Below are 17403 nucleotides of genomic sequence, written 5' to 3'. Positions count from 1 at the left end.
AAGGGTCATTTGTTTTCAGATATGAGGTATGTAAAAATGTTACATTAACTTCAAATTCTGGATTTTTCAAAACTATTATTTATAAGACCATACAAGCATGACTGGCTAAAGATATTACTTGTTCAATGAACACAGGAGGAAGTAGTTAATTACCTCTCTTGGAAAAGTGGAGGAAGAGTGACAAGGAAGGCTTCATAAAAGAAGTAATTCCCGAGCACTGGTCATTCTAACATTTAATTGTGTAAAGAATGAACAGCAGAGGGGCCAGTAGATAAAGATATGGAGGTGATAAAACAGTATGTTGATTCAGGAGAAATGTATATGCTATGTTAAGTAGCTTGACAACTGTCAAGCTACTTGACAACTGTCAAGCTACTTGACAACTGTCTATTCAAGACACTGTCTTAATTGTCACCGTTGTTTTTTATATTCACTTCCAGATACTTAGGAACCATGGTACCAACTTGGACAAATGGTTCAACCCAGAAATATCTTCTCTCTTTTGTGTGAACTTAAAACTCATTTGAGAAGGTTCCCTGAACCATTTTAAGGCAAATGAATTTGTCTTGCTGACCCATGGTGCAAAAGATCCCAGTTGAGGCAGATAACAGAGCACCAACACTGGGAGGAAAAACTGCTAAGAAAGTTTCTTTGGATAAAGTTTCTTTGGGTAATTAGGGAATTCAAAGGTGTCCATGAGTGTGATGTTTAAAAGACGGCTGACTATGAAGCTCCAGGCTCTTATTCCCCCATAGAAACATTATGTAAACAAACACAGACCGACTAAAATGGCTTTGTGAGAACTCTGGAAGAGTCAAAGCTCCGCAGCAACCTTATTGAGTAAAAGCCACTCAAACGGTTTGCAAGTTTTGTGGCCTGTTTGCTGGCACTTACATGACCCCTTTCCTCAGTGTGCTTAGGATAAAGCAGTCCAATTCTCAGTTCCCTCCCTCAGGATGGAAGGAAAAGAGTGGAATGTATAAAATGTTCTGGCCTATCTGTCACTGCTTGAGGTTCTGGTTTCTGTATTGCCTAACCTGGAGCTCAAGCAGGAATGGCAGCATATTTGGAAGGCGTGAAAGGAAGTGGTAAGAGCTATAGCATCTGAAAACCAGAGGGGGACTGCAGAGTCATGTGGACACCTGAGGGCAAGAGGTTATGGGCAGGGGAATACAATAAAACACCTAAGGGTCCCAGAAGAGGCTGGTATGAAACGCTTATGGAAATAAAAACTAAAACTAAACACATACAGGGGAATGGGAAAAAAGAACAAGTAGAAGTCCAGGGAACACAAATGCACAGAAAAGGCCCCAAAAGATGTACAGCCTTCCTATTGGGCTCATTAATGAAGGTCGTCTTCCACCATACAGAGCCAGTGCACAAAGACTAGGGGAGATAGTTGTTTTGTCGAATTCCCAATTTTCAAGAAAAGATCACAAAGTATACAAAGAAATTAAGAATAATGCCCATTCAAAGGAATAAAATAAATCTCCAGAAACCAACTATAAGGAAACACATGCTTCAGTTACTAGACAGATTTTAAAGCAACTGTCTTAAAAGTGCTCAAGGAGCTAAATAAAACATAGGAAAAGAACTAAAGGAAATCAGGAAAATGATATATGAACAAATATCAACAGAGATAATTATAAAAAAAAGAACCAAATAGAAATTCTAGAATTGAAAATTACACCAGGTGAATTGAAAAATTCATTAGTTCAACAGCAGACTCCAACAGGCAGAAAAAGGATCACCAAAATTGACAGGTCATTGGAAATTGAGTCTGAGGAACAAAAAGATAAACAGAGCAAAGTGAACAGAGTCTAATGACTTATAGGATATCATTAATTACACCAATATACGCATTATGGGAGTCCTAGGAGAGAAAGGGGCAGAGGGCTTATCTGAACAAATAATGGCCCAAAACTCCCCAAATTTAAGGAGAGACATGGACATACATATCTAAGAAAGAGGTCTAATGAACTCCCAGTAGGATAAATCCAAAAAGACCACACTGAGACACATAATCAACCAGTCAAAAGCTAAGAGGGAATCTTTAAAGCAGCAAAACACAAGTGACTTGTCTGTATAAAGGATCCTCAATAAGATTGTAATAAAATTTCCAGCAGAAACCTTGCACGAGATGATGTATTTGAAGTGATCAAAGAAAAAATTACCAACAAGAGTTCCAGGCTAGGCAAAACTGTCCTTCAAAAATAAGGGAGAAATTAAGATCTTCGAGATAAACAAAAGCTAAGGAAGTTCATTATCACTAGACTTGCCCTACAAGAAATGCTAAATGACTTATAACTTAAGCATATTCCCACAGTAATAGCAAAGAAAATATAGAATATACATGAGAGAGAAGGGAATCAAAATATGTCATTGAAATAAAATGAACTAAACACAAAGGAAGGCAGTCAAGGAAGAAACAAGGGGAAAAAAAACTAAGATATACACAAAACAAATAAAATGGCTATAGTAAGCCCTTACCTATCAGTAATTAGTTATATTAAATTAATAATTATTAATATAAATGGATTAAACTCTCCAATCAGAAGACATATACTGGCAGAATGGATTAAAAACAAACAAACAAACAAAACCCCAACTGACGATATCTGTAAGACATTTCACCCTGTATCTAAGAACACACACAGATTTAAGGTGCAAGGACAGAAAAAACATTCCATGCAAACAGTAACCACGAGAAAGCAGTGGTAACTATAACAATGTAAGACAAAATAGACTATAAAGTCAAAAATAGTTATAAAAGATAAAGAAAAACATTATATAATGATAAAAGGGTAAATCCAAGTAAATTAAAACAATACCTCTTACAATAGTATTCAAAAGAATAAAATACCTGAGAATAAATGTAGCCAAGGTGAAAGACTTGCACACTGAAAACTATACCGTGTTTCCCCGAAAATAAGACCGGGTCTTCCTGAAAACTCATGCTAGGGCTTATTTTCTGGTTAGGTCTTATTTTCAGGGAAAAACGGTAAAATACTGCTGAAATAAATTGAAGACCTAAATAAATGGAAAGGAATCTTGTGTTCATGGATTGAGAGATTCAATCAGTATTAACCCTTTTGCCATGACAGTCGGATATATACGAATGAATATCTCCAAAATTTTTATACATAAAAATAATTCATTTATATACAAAGCAGCTGAAATTATTATTAAACACATAAAATTGTCAAAATACCAACTTTTTGTTTCTTGTGGGTCTCTGACACATTTTGGGAAAAAAAAAAAAAACTTGAAATCAATTAATGCTGCAAGAGTTAAGATGGCAATATGACCCAAACAATTGACAATGAAATGCAATCCTTGTAAAATTTCACTGGCCTTTGATGCAGAAATGGAAAACTAACCTGTAAATTCTTAGGAGGAGGCCTGAATAGCCAATATTAAAATAGTACAAAGTTGGAGAACTCTCATGTTTCAATTTCAAAACATACTACAAAGCTACAGTAGTAAACAAAACATTGTGGTACTGGCATATAGAACAATGGAATAGAATTCAAAGTCCAGAAATAAACCCATACATCTATGGTAAAATTAATTTTAGATATGGTCTTCCATTCAATGGGGAAAGAATGGTCTTTTCAATAAATGGTTCTGGGACAAAAGTATGTCCACATTCAAGAGAATGAAAATGAACTTTTGCCTGACACCACAGACAAAAATTAACTAAAAATTGATCAACAACCTAAATTAACTGCTAAAACTATACAACTCTCAAAAGAAAACATAGGGGTAAATTTTCACGACCTTGGATTTGGCAATTAATTCTTAAATATGTCACAAAAAGTACAAGCAGAAATGAAAAAAAATCAAATTTTACCAAAATTAAAACCTTTTGTGGACCAAAAGACACTATGAGAATGAAAAGGCAAAATATTTGCAAATAATATATCTTTTAAGGGACTCGTACCTATAATTTATATGGAAGTCTTACAATTCAACAACAAAGGACAAACAACCCAATTAGAAAATCGACAGAGGACTTAAACAGACATTTCTCCAAAGATACACAAGTGGCTAACAAGCAAATGAAAAGATGCACAACATAATTACTCACTAGAGAAATAGAAATCAAAACCACAGTAAGATACCACTTCATAGCCACTAGGATTGGTATAATTTTTTAAACAAATGCACAATAAGTACTGGTGAACATTTAGAGATACTGGAACCTTTGTACATGCTGGTGGGACTGTAAATTGGTTTAGCTGCTGAGGAAAAACTTTGGCAGTTTCTTAAAGTTAAACACAGAATTACAGTATGACCCAGCAGTCCCACTCCTCTATACCTAAAGAAGTGAAAACAAGTACTCAGTATTCATGTACTTGTATGCATGTTCATACTGGTACTACAAAAAGGTGTAAACAATCCCAATGTCCATCAATGGATGAAAGGATAAATTGTGGTATACACACACAGTGGACTATTATTCATCTATAAAAAGGAATGAAATACTAATACATGTTACAATATGGATGAACTTAGAAAACACTGTGCTAAGTAAAGGAAGCCAGACATAAAAGTTCATCTCTGCATGACTGCAAATAACAGGTAAATCCAGAGACCGAAAGAAAACTGGTGGTTCCCAGAGGCTGGAGTTATGGGGATGCTAGGGAGTGACTACTTAATTGGTACATGGTTTTCTCTTTGATGAAATGTTATGTAATAAGAGGTGGTGGTTGCACATGGTGCATGTACTAAATGCTACTAAATTGTGTATTGTAAAACGGTTAACTTTATATGAGTATCACCTCAATAATAAGATTTTTTTTAAATACAAATTTAAAGAGAGCTTCACTATACCTTGTCTTTCTTCCCCTTTTTCGTCTTCTCAGGGGGTGGCACTTTGGGAGCTGGTGGAGGAGGCGGAGGAGGGGGAGGAGGTGGCGGTGGTGGCGGTTCTATAATGGCAGTAGCGGCGGGAACAGCACCTCGGGCTGGGACTGGCTGCAACGTGGGAGCAGTCACTGACATTGGAACAGAACACTCAGCATAGCTCATAATCGCAGGAGCTGATGCCAGGCCTAGGTAATTGGACTGCAGGCTCATTGCTCTGGCCTGATGACCCATTCCTGTTGCTGGATGGCTAACTGATAGTGCCTGGTGTCCAATCCCTGCAGACTGCTGACCAGTCCCTGTCGTCTGGTGACCTAATACAGAAAACATAAGAAACAACTTTAATGCAAAGCCATAAACAAGGAAAAGAAGGAAAAGGGAACTGAAGTATTTGTGGATCATCTACAAAATAATTCCAATAGACCTTTCCTCAAAAAACTTTCTCTGGTAGCAAAATATTAATTTCTGAATACTTCAGCATTAAGGTACTTAAACATCAAAATCACTGATGTTATGTAAATCTAAAAGGACGTGTGCCAAACTGTTAAAAGTCACTGAACTGCTTCGTAACTGAAAAGAAATGCATATAAATAGTTTTGCAATGAAAAGCCTTTGACATTAATTTATGGTATCTAATTCTGAAAACAAAGATAATACATTGTGGAAAACATTTTCATCACAGTGCTTACCTGCAGTTATAGATGACTGGCTGTAGAGGACCGGAGAACTACCAATTGTAGCTGATCTCTGAACTACCGCAGTACTAATCTCTGTAGCTTTTCTCTTTATCGCTTTAGTGGGAGAACTAGAGATGGTAGAATCAACTGAACTCTGAAACACAAAGGCTCTAGTCAGTGGCTAAAGGTCCTGGTTAAACATCCTCTTCTAAAATAAAACACAATGTCAATCATGTCCCAGTCCCCCTAAACTCTTCATAATGCCAAATGTCATTTCTCACCTGGCTAGTTACAACCGTGGTTGGTACAGAAGGTTTCAACGGAGTATCCTCCTCTGTTCCTGGGGCAGGAGGCTCCTCACTTCCCTCATCCTCCATCTCTACCTCCTGGATCTCACCATCTTCTACAGGAGGAGGGGGAGGGGGAGGGGGAGGAGGGGATTCTGGGGGTGGAGGTGGGGGCGGTGGCATTTCCAAAGGTAATGGAGGTTGAAGCACAGGCACATTTGACTGAAGGAGGGTCCAGAATGGAGTAAGTGGCATGAGTGATGAAGAAGAAACTTGGCCAGAAAAGGACTCTTTACAAAGAGAACCTATGAAAACAAACAGGAGTCAGGGAAAAGGCAAGATAAAAACTCCATGGCTAATATTTACGGAAATGTTCAATTGACTGGTGAGATAAAATCTGACCCACAGATCTATTCTACATTAATGTCACTGAAATATTAAACAACAGTTCAAAAATGATTTCTGTGTAAAGATAAATTTATAAACCTCATAGTTAGCACTCACCCCAGTTATAAAAAACTAGTCTTTCAAATATATGGTGATGGAAGGAGAACTGACTCTGGATGGTGAATACACAATGGGATTTATAGATGACGTAATACAGAATTGTACACCTGAAATCTATGTAACTTCACTAACAATTGTCACCCCAATCAACTTTAATTAAAAAAAATAAAAAAAAAAAATAAAAAAAAAGAGGCACAAATTGGTAGTTACAAGATAGTCATGGGGATGTAAAGTTGGGTATGAGGAATATAGTAAATAATATGGTAACAACTAGTATGTATAGTGCCAGGTGGGTACTAGAATAATTGGGGGATCACTGCCTAGATTATATAGATGTCTAACCACTATGCTGCACAGCTGTAACTAATATAAAATAATACTGTACGTCAACTGTAATTAAAAAAATAAAATAAAATCTGAAAACAAAACAAAAAAACTAGTCTTGTTCTTTGGGTCCAGATTTACGGATAAGTAAATGAAGCACATCACATCAAACCAATGAGAAATTCAGTTATCTGAACCTACATTCAGTTTCAACATATGCAAGTAGAAGGCAATCCTCTGGGGTTTTTTTTTACTCTAAAAAGTGATGAGGGGAGTGAAAGATGTGCATTTGCAATACTGACTGTATTTGATTTTTCAGTGAGCTAGATAAGTAATTTATGACCCAGAGAAGTACCCATTCAAAACACACAAATTCTGTTTTAATTAATTTGGGTTACTAAGTTTTAAAAATCCATTTGCAGCTGCCATTGTCAACCTTATCATTCCATTACATTCATTTGCTAAACCACAGCAACACAAATCAGGGAGGGTAATTTTTAATTTCTGTAATGAGAAAAAGGAAATTGAGGAGACACATCTTCAGGGTAAATGATAACTAAGGCACACACAAAAGAGGTGTTTGAAGATGCAGAGGATTTGAATCCGCTGTTGAAATCTGAGTTAAGAAATTACAGCTAAAAAGCTGCAGGATCAGTTTTCCTCTAATTTTGCAAAAGCCAGTTAATTACTGTCCTTTCTCTGCTGGGAAAAGCTTTAAAAATTAGAGAAAATAGGAGGATATACTTACTTGTAGCCTTCCCCATCCCTCTTTATCGTCAATAGGGAAGTTTCACAATATATGGGACTATTAGATATATATCCCAGGAATGCTGAAGGGGATTTTCTCCCTAAAAACCACAGAATTTAGGAGTAGAAGAGACATGAGAAATCATCTAGTCAACGCTCTCGTTTTAAAGGTAATGAAACCCAGGAAGGAAATAAGCTGCCCAAGATCATCCATCCAGCTCTTAGTGGCCACGTACGACTCCTAGTCTAGCGCTATTTTATCAAGACATCCTGGTGAACTATCAGGAGCCCAAGAGCTTTAGAAATCTCAGTCAAATAAATCGCACTTCTCATGGAGTAGAGATCCAGATGCAGCCACCTGTTCAATTTCATGGTCAAAAGCAGTGGATTATGTAAGGGCTGTATTGTAACAGGCTCTGGCACAAGGATAAGGCCTTTTACCTTACTTTGCTCAGAACACGCCACACTGGCACTCAACAAGGTAACACAGAAGTGACCATGAACCATTTGACTTTCAGAACAGCTTTACTTTTCATGGAACAGATAAATGATACATTATGTAAAAGATTTTAAGAACATGATTCACATGGTTACTGTAATTATTTTAAGTTGTTTACTACCAAGGAAAAGAACATTGAAAAAATTCACCAGAAAACAGGAACGCAGTTTTCTAGCTAAAGATTTAAAACGTGTCATGAAACTTCTGTCTTTGGTCATATCTAATATGAATTTATACATTAACTTTTAGACAAAGTCTGGGTATGGCCAATCTATTCCATTACATAATAGTATATCAAGATTACATCAGAATTAATAAACACTGAAGATTAGTATCTTATTAAACTTCATTCTACTAAACCAACCATAACATTGTAAGTAAATTAAAATGTCAGACTTCAGATACCAGTAGATTCCTCATCTAGAAGCATAATGCAACACCAATACAATTATGATGGTGACATGCTGCTTGCTATGCAGAGGTACTCAAAAAAAACCACAGTAGGTTCAGTATTAATAATGTGGTTTACAAGCTCTAGCAAAGCTAGTCAGAATTCAACTTTGGGTAAATGAGATAAACTAGACTTGGTAAATTTAGCAGCAAACAAGGAGCACTTTTAGAGTTAATATTTGAATCCCAAACTACATTTACACAAAACATAAAAGCTGTGTCTTAATACTCATAATTATTTCCTTAAGCTTAAATACAAAGAACTTCAAGAAATCCTAGTATGAATATCCATGGATTTCATATCACATGATGCTTTTATTCATTTCAAAATTTAACCCAGTTGGTGTATTTTTCTATTTAAGAGAACATTTAGTCTGAAGTCCAAGGTGAAATTAAAATGGTATGCACAGCCTTTATTATGTTCTCATAGATTTTAAAACTACAAGCTTAAAGACAGAATAGTGTGGGGATACAAATTTTGAATTCTTCAAGAACATATATTTTCCATGCTTCTTTATAGCTGTTTATAGGCAGGCTTCATTGTTTTCCTGTATTCCCCCACAAAAGAAAATTTTGCTTAGTATTTTGGCCCAGAGGCCAGTTTAGCAATTTAAAGTAAGAAATTATTACATAAATACTAGGTTGCATAGACTTTTTTTTGAAAAGCAGCTAAATTTAACCTAAGTGACACAAGCCCAGTAAGACAGACATATTGGGTTTAATTTGAAATATCGCTCATCTTTAGAAATATGCTGAATTCAAACACTGAAAAATGAACAAGGATTAAAAATGAACAGAACTCTGCAACTTTCTCGCTCCTCAAAGTGTAATATAATAGTTTTTCTTCTTAAAAGGTTTAACCATCACTAGGCTGACAAAGAGTATATATTATATAAACTTTTTTTATAGGCTTAAAATAGTGATTGGTATTGCTCTTAAATCCCAAAGACCTAAGCACAAATTTGGATTTTATTTAGACAAAGTTAATCATGTGGTCTTAGTGGCTCTCAATAAAAAGATGGAAGAATATACACTGGTTTATCAGTGGCTTTTTCCTACAGCATAACTAGTTTTGTTTTCATCAGGCAGGAATGTCTCAAAGGCCTTCCCTTTACCAGGCAGTACCAACTGTGTGAGTCATTAACAAAGAGAGAAAATAATACTGAACTCGAAGGTGATCACAGAACACTGAGTTGGTAATTCTAGAATGTTCAGCTTTGGAACATACAAGAAAGGGACATTAGACAGTGGCCAAGAGTGGAGTCACCTACCCAGAACCACCATCAAGCCTTTTCAGTTCACTAACTGCTAAACAGCAAACAATAAAACCAACTTATTAGACATATCTATCATTGCTACCGAAAGAATGGGGAAAGTAATCAAAAGAAAATTATCTTTGTGAAAATGGTAAATACCCTGTTGAGAAAATATGCTTCTGAAATATGAAGTAGAATAAAACCACCCTTTTGCTATGTTCTAAAATTATCACTGCAGTCATATGTGGCTTTTTATTTAGAGTGATCTGATAATGACTTCTAGGTTATTTAAGAAGTTAAAGTCATGATAAGTTTCATTTGGTACATTATCAGATCTTTTCTACTGGGATCAGGGAGCCAGTAGAGTACATAGCATCATTTTTGATAAGCAGAGGACAAAAGAATTCAGCTCTTTACTCCTTATCTCACCACAAATTCCATGTGGTTTTTATCTTCAAAGGTTTATTACTTTAGAAACCACTCCACAGACTCTTGCCTTCACATGCCATTATTTTAACAAATAGCTTCCAGTGTTTTAGATCAAAAACATTGCTAATCATAGTCTTGACTATGCTTCATTATTCACTTATTTTTGTCATTCCAAGATGGACTTGGAAAAGAAATGTATCTTTTTCCATATTATGGAAATGAAGCCATGGCTCTTAGAAGAGCTATCAGATTCTCAGAATAACTAAGGAGCTATGAAAGCTCTTTTTTTTAATGTATACCAGGTCCTCGAATAATGTTGTTGTTGCAACACTAATGAGATGCCGTAAGAACTTAATTTTTGTTTAAATCAATTAGCCTATGGTAAAACTGGTTTCATTATATATTGTTTTGCTTAAAGTCACAGAACCTATCAAAGATTATTAAGTGAGGACTTACTGTATGCAACTAAACTGAAGAGCTGTCTAAGAGTACTTTAAATGAGTTGAGCTATTTTGATCATTTTATACAAGAATATTGTTGGCTCTTTGCAAGGATCTACTATTTTGCTGCTCTGAAACAAATATGGTCCTAGTTTCACAGCATTTATTCAGATCATTTTGATTTGTAGTAACCATACTTTTTATACGATTTCTTATAGGTGGAGTTGAAAAATGAGGTTGCAGTATCAATACACTAAGACTTCTACAGAAAGGCGGAAGAAATGTCACATTATCACTCCACACAGATAATCACAATTCAATTATCTAGCTCCTTGGCATTAATTAGCATTCCTGTTACTGGAAATTCACAGCTTTGTCTGTGGCATGACAGGACAATCTTTTAAAAATCAAAATATATTGGCCCATCATTTCATTTTTTAGCAGTCTGGTATCAATGGCTGATTTCCCACTAGTCACTGCCTTAGTTTTCTTCTGTTTAATGCCTGTATTCCTTTTTTAGGTCAAGCCACTATTTTTTAACTAGAAATTTAGGTTATGATTTAAATTATTTTCTTCTTTTATATATAATTTATAGAAGTCTTTTTTCTCTAAAATCATTTGTCTGCAATTAGTACAGGGTAAATTGTCCCACCTGTAGAATTCTCAGAGGATTCTGTAGAATTTGAATCAGTGCCAGTTTTGTCTTTCAAGGTCTGTTTAGGAAGAGTCTCGTCTCTACTTTCTTGTGCTTGGCTTTCTTCCTCCTCCTCTTCACCATCTGGGAACTCCCACTGAGATTCGCCCGACTGTTCGTTTACATAGAAATATCGTCTATGATCCCTAAATTACAAGAAAGAAAACACATGTTTTAAGACCCATTCTCCTACAAAGACACTTCCATTTGGTCCTGTCCCAGGACAGCAGTCTGCTCTCACAGGGACGAACCTCTCCTTTAATGGACTGCTATTCACAAAGGCAACAAAGAGCTTTGACACTTGAGGATGGAGAACCAAGGACAATTCAAAGCTATTTGCACTGCCAGCAGCTCTGTGAATACAGCCCTGAGCCCTCTCACTCCAACAGATGACTTAGAAAACACCTCTCATATCTTTTCTTTCTCTTTACTTTTTTTTTTTTTTTTTGGCCAATGCTTAACAGGGTTTAAAGTTTCATGAATGGAGGGACTCCATTTCCTAGAACACTAATTTCCCTTCCAAAGAAGAGAACAACGAAGTTTGCGAAAGGTGACTCTTCCCCTCTTGGACGGTGGAATTCACATTTCATACTCTTGATACCAAACACAGTGAAAGCTAAAGAGAGGGAGAGGATCTGGGAGCTGAAAAATAAAAGAGCAAAGATTTCAAATAACGAAAAAAAAATCAAGAAAAACCAAATATAAAAAGAAATATTTTCATCTGACCTGCTGGCAGAAGATAGTAATCTTGTTCTTCATTCACATCTTCAGCCACGAAGCTTTCCTTAACTTCACCGAGGTTAATCAGGAGTAGTTGCTTCCAGAGGTCCTGTAAAGCGCACAGAGCTCTCGCATGCGCTTAACCCCCAAGCCCGCCCTACTCCGTGCAACAACACTCTGGAGAGTAAAAACCAGCTTTGTCCAATCTTGGGAAAAAATCCGTTACATGGAACACTTTAAACACTGTTTTTTGTTTCTCCAACGCGTGGCTGGCCCAGACTCTGTAAGCGCTTGCGGTGCTTTGCCTGCCTGGCACCGCTAACTGCAGCTGCTCTCAGTCTCCAGACAGGCTGTCATGTTGTCAGGTGATGGTGATCACAAATCATGTTTGAGATGTCAAAGGTGAAAGGTGAAAAGGGGAGAAGAGTGCGTACCTGTCCCAGTGGCAGGACCAGCCTTTAGGAGTGGCGTTTATTTCATACTGTTTTAGTTGTTCTGCTGCATCCTGAAGTTTTCGTTTAAGGTAGTTTCCATTAAGAGCCCCTTCCCGCCAGTCTGCAATCCGAGTCTAGGATCAACAAACACCAGTAAGTATTAAAGACTTTTTATTATGTCACGAGGCAGAGGTAAGAGGAACATGCGTCTTCTGGTTCATGACTGTATTGCTATACTCTGGCAGAGCAATGAGGAAGAGAAATCCCACCTTAATTTCCTAACAAATCTTGTTTGCTCTGCAGAGTTCTAAAAAATGAGACTGGACCCCAGTACATTTTTACATTGCCAACTCTCCAGTACCTGTGAAAAGGAGTAGCAGGTTTGTTTTTCCCTTTAGACTGTATTAAGATTGGTTCCCCAATAATTTTACCTTCAATTTGGGTAGATAGTTCAAAATTAAAGGCTCAATTCTTAGGGGGAATCAATCAGCTTCCTACAGGAGTTTCTCACCTAATTCTACCCTGCCATTTTGTCCAGTATGCTATACTATGCTTACAAACAGGACTCAGAACTTTTTAAGTAGATTTCTAAAGCTTTAATACCTATAAAGTGCTTTCAACATTTTATGGCCTCATCTAATTTATGAACAGAATTTTATTAGAAAAGAAACTATATTAAAATATGTGCCTACCAAGTTGTATACCTGAAATTTATATAAGGCTATTTATTAACCAATTTTACCACAATGAATTTAGTAAGGTATATATGCCTATTGAAGGTGGTATCATCATTATACACAAACTCCCAGTATTTATCTTCATAATTATATTTTCTTTTGGCTAATACATAGTTTTATTTCCTGGGGTGGTAAATAAGCTTACTTCAAATAAGCTTCAAGGTTAAACATTTAAATTTAGGATTAAAACATAAACAAGACAGATTCCTCATACACACAGCATTTTATTCAAACACTGTTTATACCAAAAGTGGCTAAATTACCTCAGTCTGTAAGAGCAGCACATGAAAGTTGGAGATGGACTGTCTATTAATGCCTAAAAATTCCAATTTACTCATCAGGGTATTTGCCAGTTCTCCAATCTGAAACTGTAATGCAGGAAAGAAAAAAAGTTAAAAATGGAATCAGCAATATTTTCTGTATTATGTAAAATCTTTCACTTATTGTTTATAGATACTAGAAAAATGGGTCTGCCTATAAATTATACAGCCTTTCTCAAATAGCTATATCCAAATAGCTTTGTAGAAGATAAAATTCTAACCTACAATAAAGTAATTCACATAACAAAGTGATATGACACAAGGTCTAGAGAAATTAAATGCATATATACTCTAACATAAGATGGATTTCAATAGTTGAAAACAGATCCTAAAAGATACGATGTCTGATAAAAAATCTTGTGAATGTTTAAATTAAAAAAAAATTATTACAATAAAAGGCACACTGCCATTAATTCCCCTCAAAATACTCCCTCTCCCTTCGAATACATTTATCCCATCGTTCTTGCCACTTTCTGAAGCAGTTCTGGAAGTCCTCTTTTCTGAGTGTCTTTAGTTGAGTTGTCGTGGCTGCCTCGATGTCCTAAATTGATTCAAAACATTTACCTTTAATGGTCAGTTTGACTTTGGGGGAAGAGTCAGAAGTTCCACGATTCCAGATCTGGTGAATAAGGTGGCTGAGGACGCACAGTAATGTTTTTGACAGAAATTGCCGTACCAGAAGCAAATGTATGACATGGAGCCTTTCCATTGTGATCAAAAACTACGGTGAATGCTGCTGCCGAGTGCCATCCAACAGAAAGGCAGGGATCTTCAATACGGAAAGCGGCACATCGAACCTAGTAACAGTGTGTGACTAGTTTCAACTTGTTCAGTGCAGTCAGTCGGGTGTGAGCTACAGTTGAGAGGTGTGTTTTAAAGTCATCCTCTATGACGATGCTCCGTGTCACACATCGCTTATGGCATACAAATATGGCAATTTCTGTCAAGTAAAAACATTATGGTGTATCCTCATCCACCTTATTCACTGGATCTGGCACCAGGTGACTTCTGGCTCTTCTCCAAAGTCAAAATAATTCAGGATATCAAGGCAGCCATGACAACGCAAACTAAAGACAATCACGAAAGAGGACTTCCAGAACTGCTTCAGAAAGTGGCAAGAACGATGGGATAAGTGTATTCGAAACAAGAGGGAGTTATTTTGAGGGGGATCAATGGCAATGTGTCTTTTACTGTAATCATTTTTTAAAAAACTTATTTTATGTGTTTTTCCAGGACCCATCAGATCCAAGTCAAGTAGTTGTTCCAATCTAGCTGAGGAGGGCGCAGCTCACAGTGGCCCATGTGGGGATCGAACTGGCAACCTTGTTGTTAAGAGTCCGCGCTCTAACCAACAGAGCTAACTGGCAACCCGTAATAATTTTTTTTTAATTTAAACATTCACCGTATTGTTAGATCATACCTCATATAACTGCTTATACTAGCCATACTCTGAACAAAATTAATTCTCCCAGTCCCTTCTACATAGTGGTCCAGTATCCAATGACTGGATAAACTCTTTCAAGTCAAAAGAATATGCCAAGTGGTCTTTCCAACAGACCATCCTTAAATAGCTACGTAACTTATATGGTCCAATTGTCCTCATGATGTTAGAAATAGAAATGAAATTGGAACCAAATTTGACTTTATATAGGGACAAGTAGTTCATGTAGGAATTAAATTTTGGTGCAGTTTCTTTAGTACTTCTAAACCAGAAAAGCCAATATTTGATAAGCTGTTGCTTTCCAATGGAGGCTTTACTTAAGTAATTAAAACGTTCAGAATTTAGTTTTAGATAATTTCTCTACATTAAATCAGTCTTATAATTCCTTATTGCTGCCTTATATAGGACCTTTTCACCTAATCAAGTAAATGATTTCTATTTGAAGATAGTAAAGATTACTTTTATTACTTGCTACTAGAAGTAGTTTAATGGTTAGCAAATTTAAAAATATTTATTTGTCAAGCTGCATTAAGTAATATGCGTTCATACTTTTAAATCCTGTTCTTCTTCTACTTTAGGTGCTGTTTGTACTTTCATCTTCTCTGGAGATTCCTCTACTTCCATCTCTTTGTCTGAATTCTCATCTATTTTTTCTGAATTTTCAGCACCAATTGCTGCAAAAGAAAGTATGTGAAATTAAATAAAAAAGACCAATACTGATAGAGCCCCATGTACATTTTCTGAACCCTGTAGCAGAGATCTTTTTGAAAAACGTTATTAATTCTCTATCCATTGCCTGTGTTTCTTACTTGTTCAAGCCCTATTGACTTAGCAACCTACTGTGTTTATAAAGCCAAAAAATTTTATTCTTTATAATCACCTTTCTTAAAATGGGTCTATGGCTAAAATTTACTTTGTTTTACCATATTACTCTGTAGTGTCTGCTTTTTATTTCTTCTTTATTAATCTTTTCTAATCTCTTCTACAATACCATGGCTTCAATTACTTATAAAAGCTAGATATCAAACTTGGAATATTATAAGGGTTCTTTACCAAGTAGCTGTTGAAAAAAGGCTTTAATATCAGAGCAGCATTTTTAACTACCTGTTAACTTCCTTCCTGAACTAGTTAAGACCTGTAGACATGCTAAACTGGACCAACCTGCTTTTCTGTTTCGTGGTAATATCTGAGGGTAGAGGGACTCTCCAGAAGAGAACAGACTTACCACTAACTTGAATGGAGTAGAAGACATGAAGTCTGTTATGCTTGCTTTGGAACACCTGCTTACCATACTAATCTCCATAAACAATGTAAATCATTGTCATGGATCACAGATTTTTAAAAAAAATAACCAAATTTGAGTACCTCTTCTTGATTCTGGTTAATCCTTGATCTAAAGAAGAAATGTGACTTTAACATCATTTTCAACAGCTTTTATTAGCCTAAAATTTTATATTAAGTTAACCTTATTATATAATGGGCTCGTTCTCTTTTTATTTGATCATTAATATTTCTTCTGCATTTTCAAATGGTCTGAAACCAAATCTTTCTACTCTCCTACTTATTAGTTTGTAATTCATTTACACGTTAGATTTGGTGGCAGGTAAAAGAATTGAACAATTTTAGGCACCGGCAGAGCTCTAAGACTTGATCATTTCGGAGGGCAATTATGCAGAATGTATCACATTAAAATGAACACACCCCTTGACCTAGCAACATACCTGCAGGAATCTATACTAGGATACTAAAATCTGCATAAAGAAATATGTACCAGGATGTTTATTACAGCATTATTTTTATTATGAAGTATGATAAACGTTTGTGAAGTATACCAAGTGTGTGTATCATTTTAAGAAATAAGTATTCAGGTAACCATAAACCAGCTTAACAGAAGACTATTACTAGCACGTCTGATGCTCCCTGTACCTCTGCCATCACATGCACACCAGACATAACCTCTACCGCGATGGTGTCAGTAATAAATACTGTTAGTTTCATCATGCATAGACAGATCTTGAAGCACAGTATTTTCCCCTAGTTTTCCTACTTATATACATAGAATATTAACATTTGCATTCTTCTGTGGCTTTAATTGAACATTATACTGTTTCTGAGATTAATCTGTATTGAAGCATATTACTATGGATCATTCATTTTTCACTGTTTAGAATTTAATTGCAAGAATACACCAAAATTTATCCAATCTACCTTTGATGGACATTTGAATGGATTATAGGTGTTTATGGATAATATAAATGCTGTATTATTTTTAAGAGTGAAACATGGGCAGAACTTAAATGTCCATCAATGGGGGAAGAGTTCATTTAAGACATCTAAAGCACTCAGTGGTTAAAAATAATTTTCTAGCCATATTAAGTGAAAAAAAATTATGTCATCAACAATTTATCTATGATAAAATTATGCACATATACATGTACCCATACACACACACAAACAAATGTAAAGAGAGGGAAAGTTCTAAAAGGATATGTAGATAAAGGATAGAGAAAATGGACTTTAGTGATAGGGAATGACAATAAAGAAAAGATGAAGTGGGACCTCTAGAATTCTA

At 35.9% G+C, this 17403-nt stretch overlaps 1 protein-coding gene across 2 annotated transcripts in view; it reads right to left on the bottom strand.

The window, feature by feature from the left end:
• Positions 1-17403, bottom strand: part of FNBP4 (formin binding protein 4) — a 35298-nt gene that overhangs the window by 6749 nt on the left and 11146 nt on the right. For both annotated transcript variants that reach the window (XM_033120268.1, XM_033120269.1), the window contains 7 exons: positions 15381-15505; positions 13334-13438; positions 12334-12467; positions 11138-11325; positions 5828-6138; positions 5559-5700; positions 4837-5183 (listed from right to left, as the gene is read on the bottom strand). In XM_033120268.1, coding sequence (XP_032976159.1) covers positions 4837-5183; positions 5559-5700; positions 5828-6138; positions 11138-11325; positions 12334-12467; positions 13334-13438; positions 15381-15505 — 1352 coding nt within the window. The remainder of the gene's footprint in view (positions 1-4836; positions 5184-5558; positions 5701-5827; positions 6139-11137; positions 11326-12333; positions 12468-13333; positions 13439-15380; positions 15506-17403) is intronic.

This window comes from Rhinolophus ferrumequinum, chromosome 11 (assembly GCF_004115265.2).
Source record: "Rhinolophus ferrumequinum isolate MPI-CBG mRhiFer1 chromosome 11, mRhiFer1_v1.p, whole genome shotgun sequence".
Taxonomy (NCBI): Eukaryota; Metazoa; Chordata; class Mammalia; order Chiroptera; family Rhinolophidae; genus Rhinolophus; species Rhinolophus ferrumequinum.
Note: the sequence above shows the minus strand (reverse complement) of the source record. Positions and strands in the feature narration are given on the sequence as shown.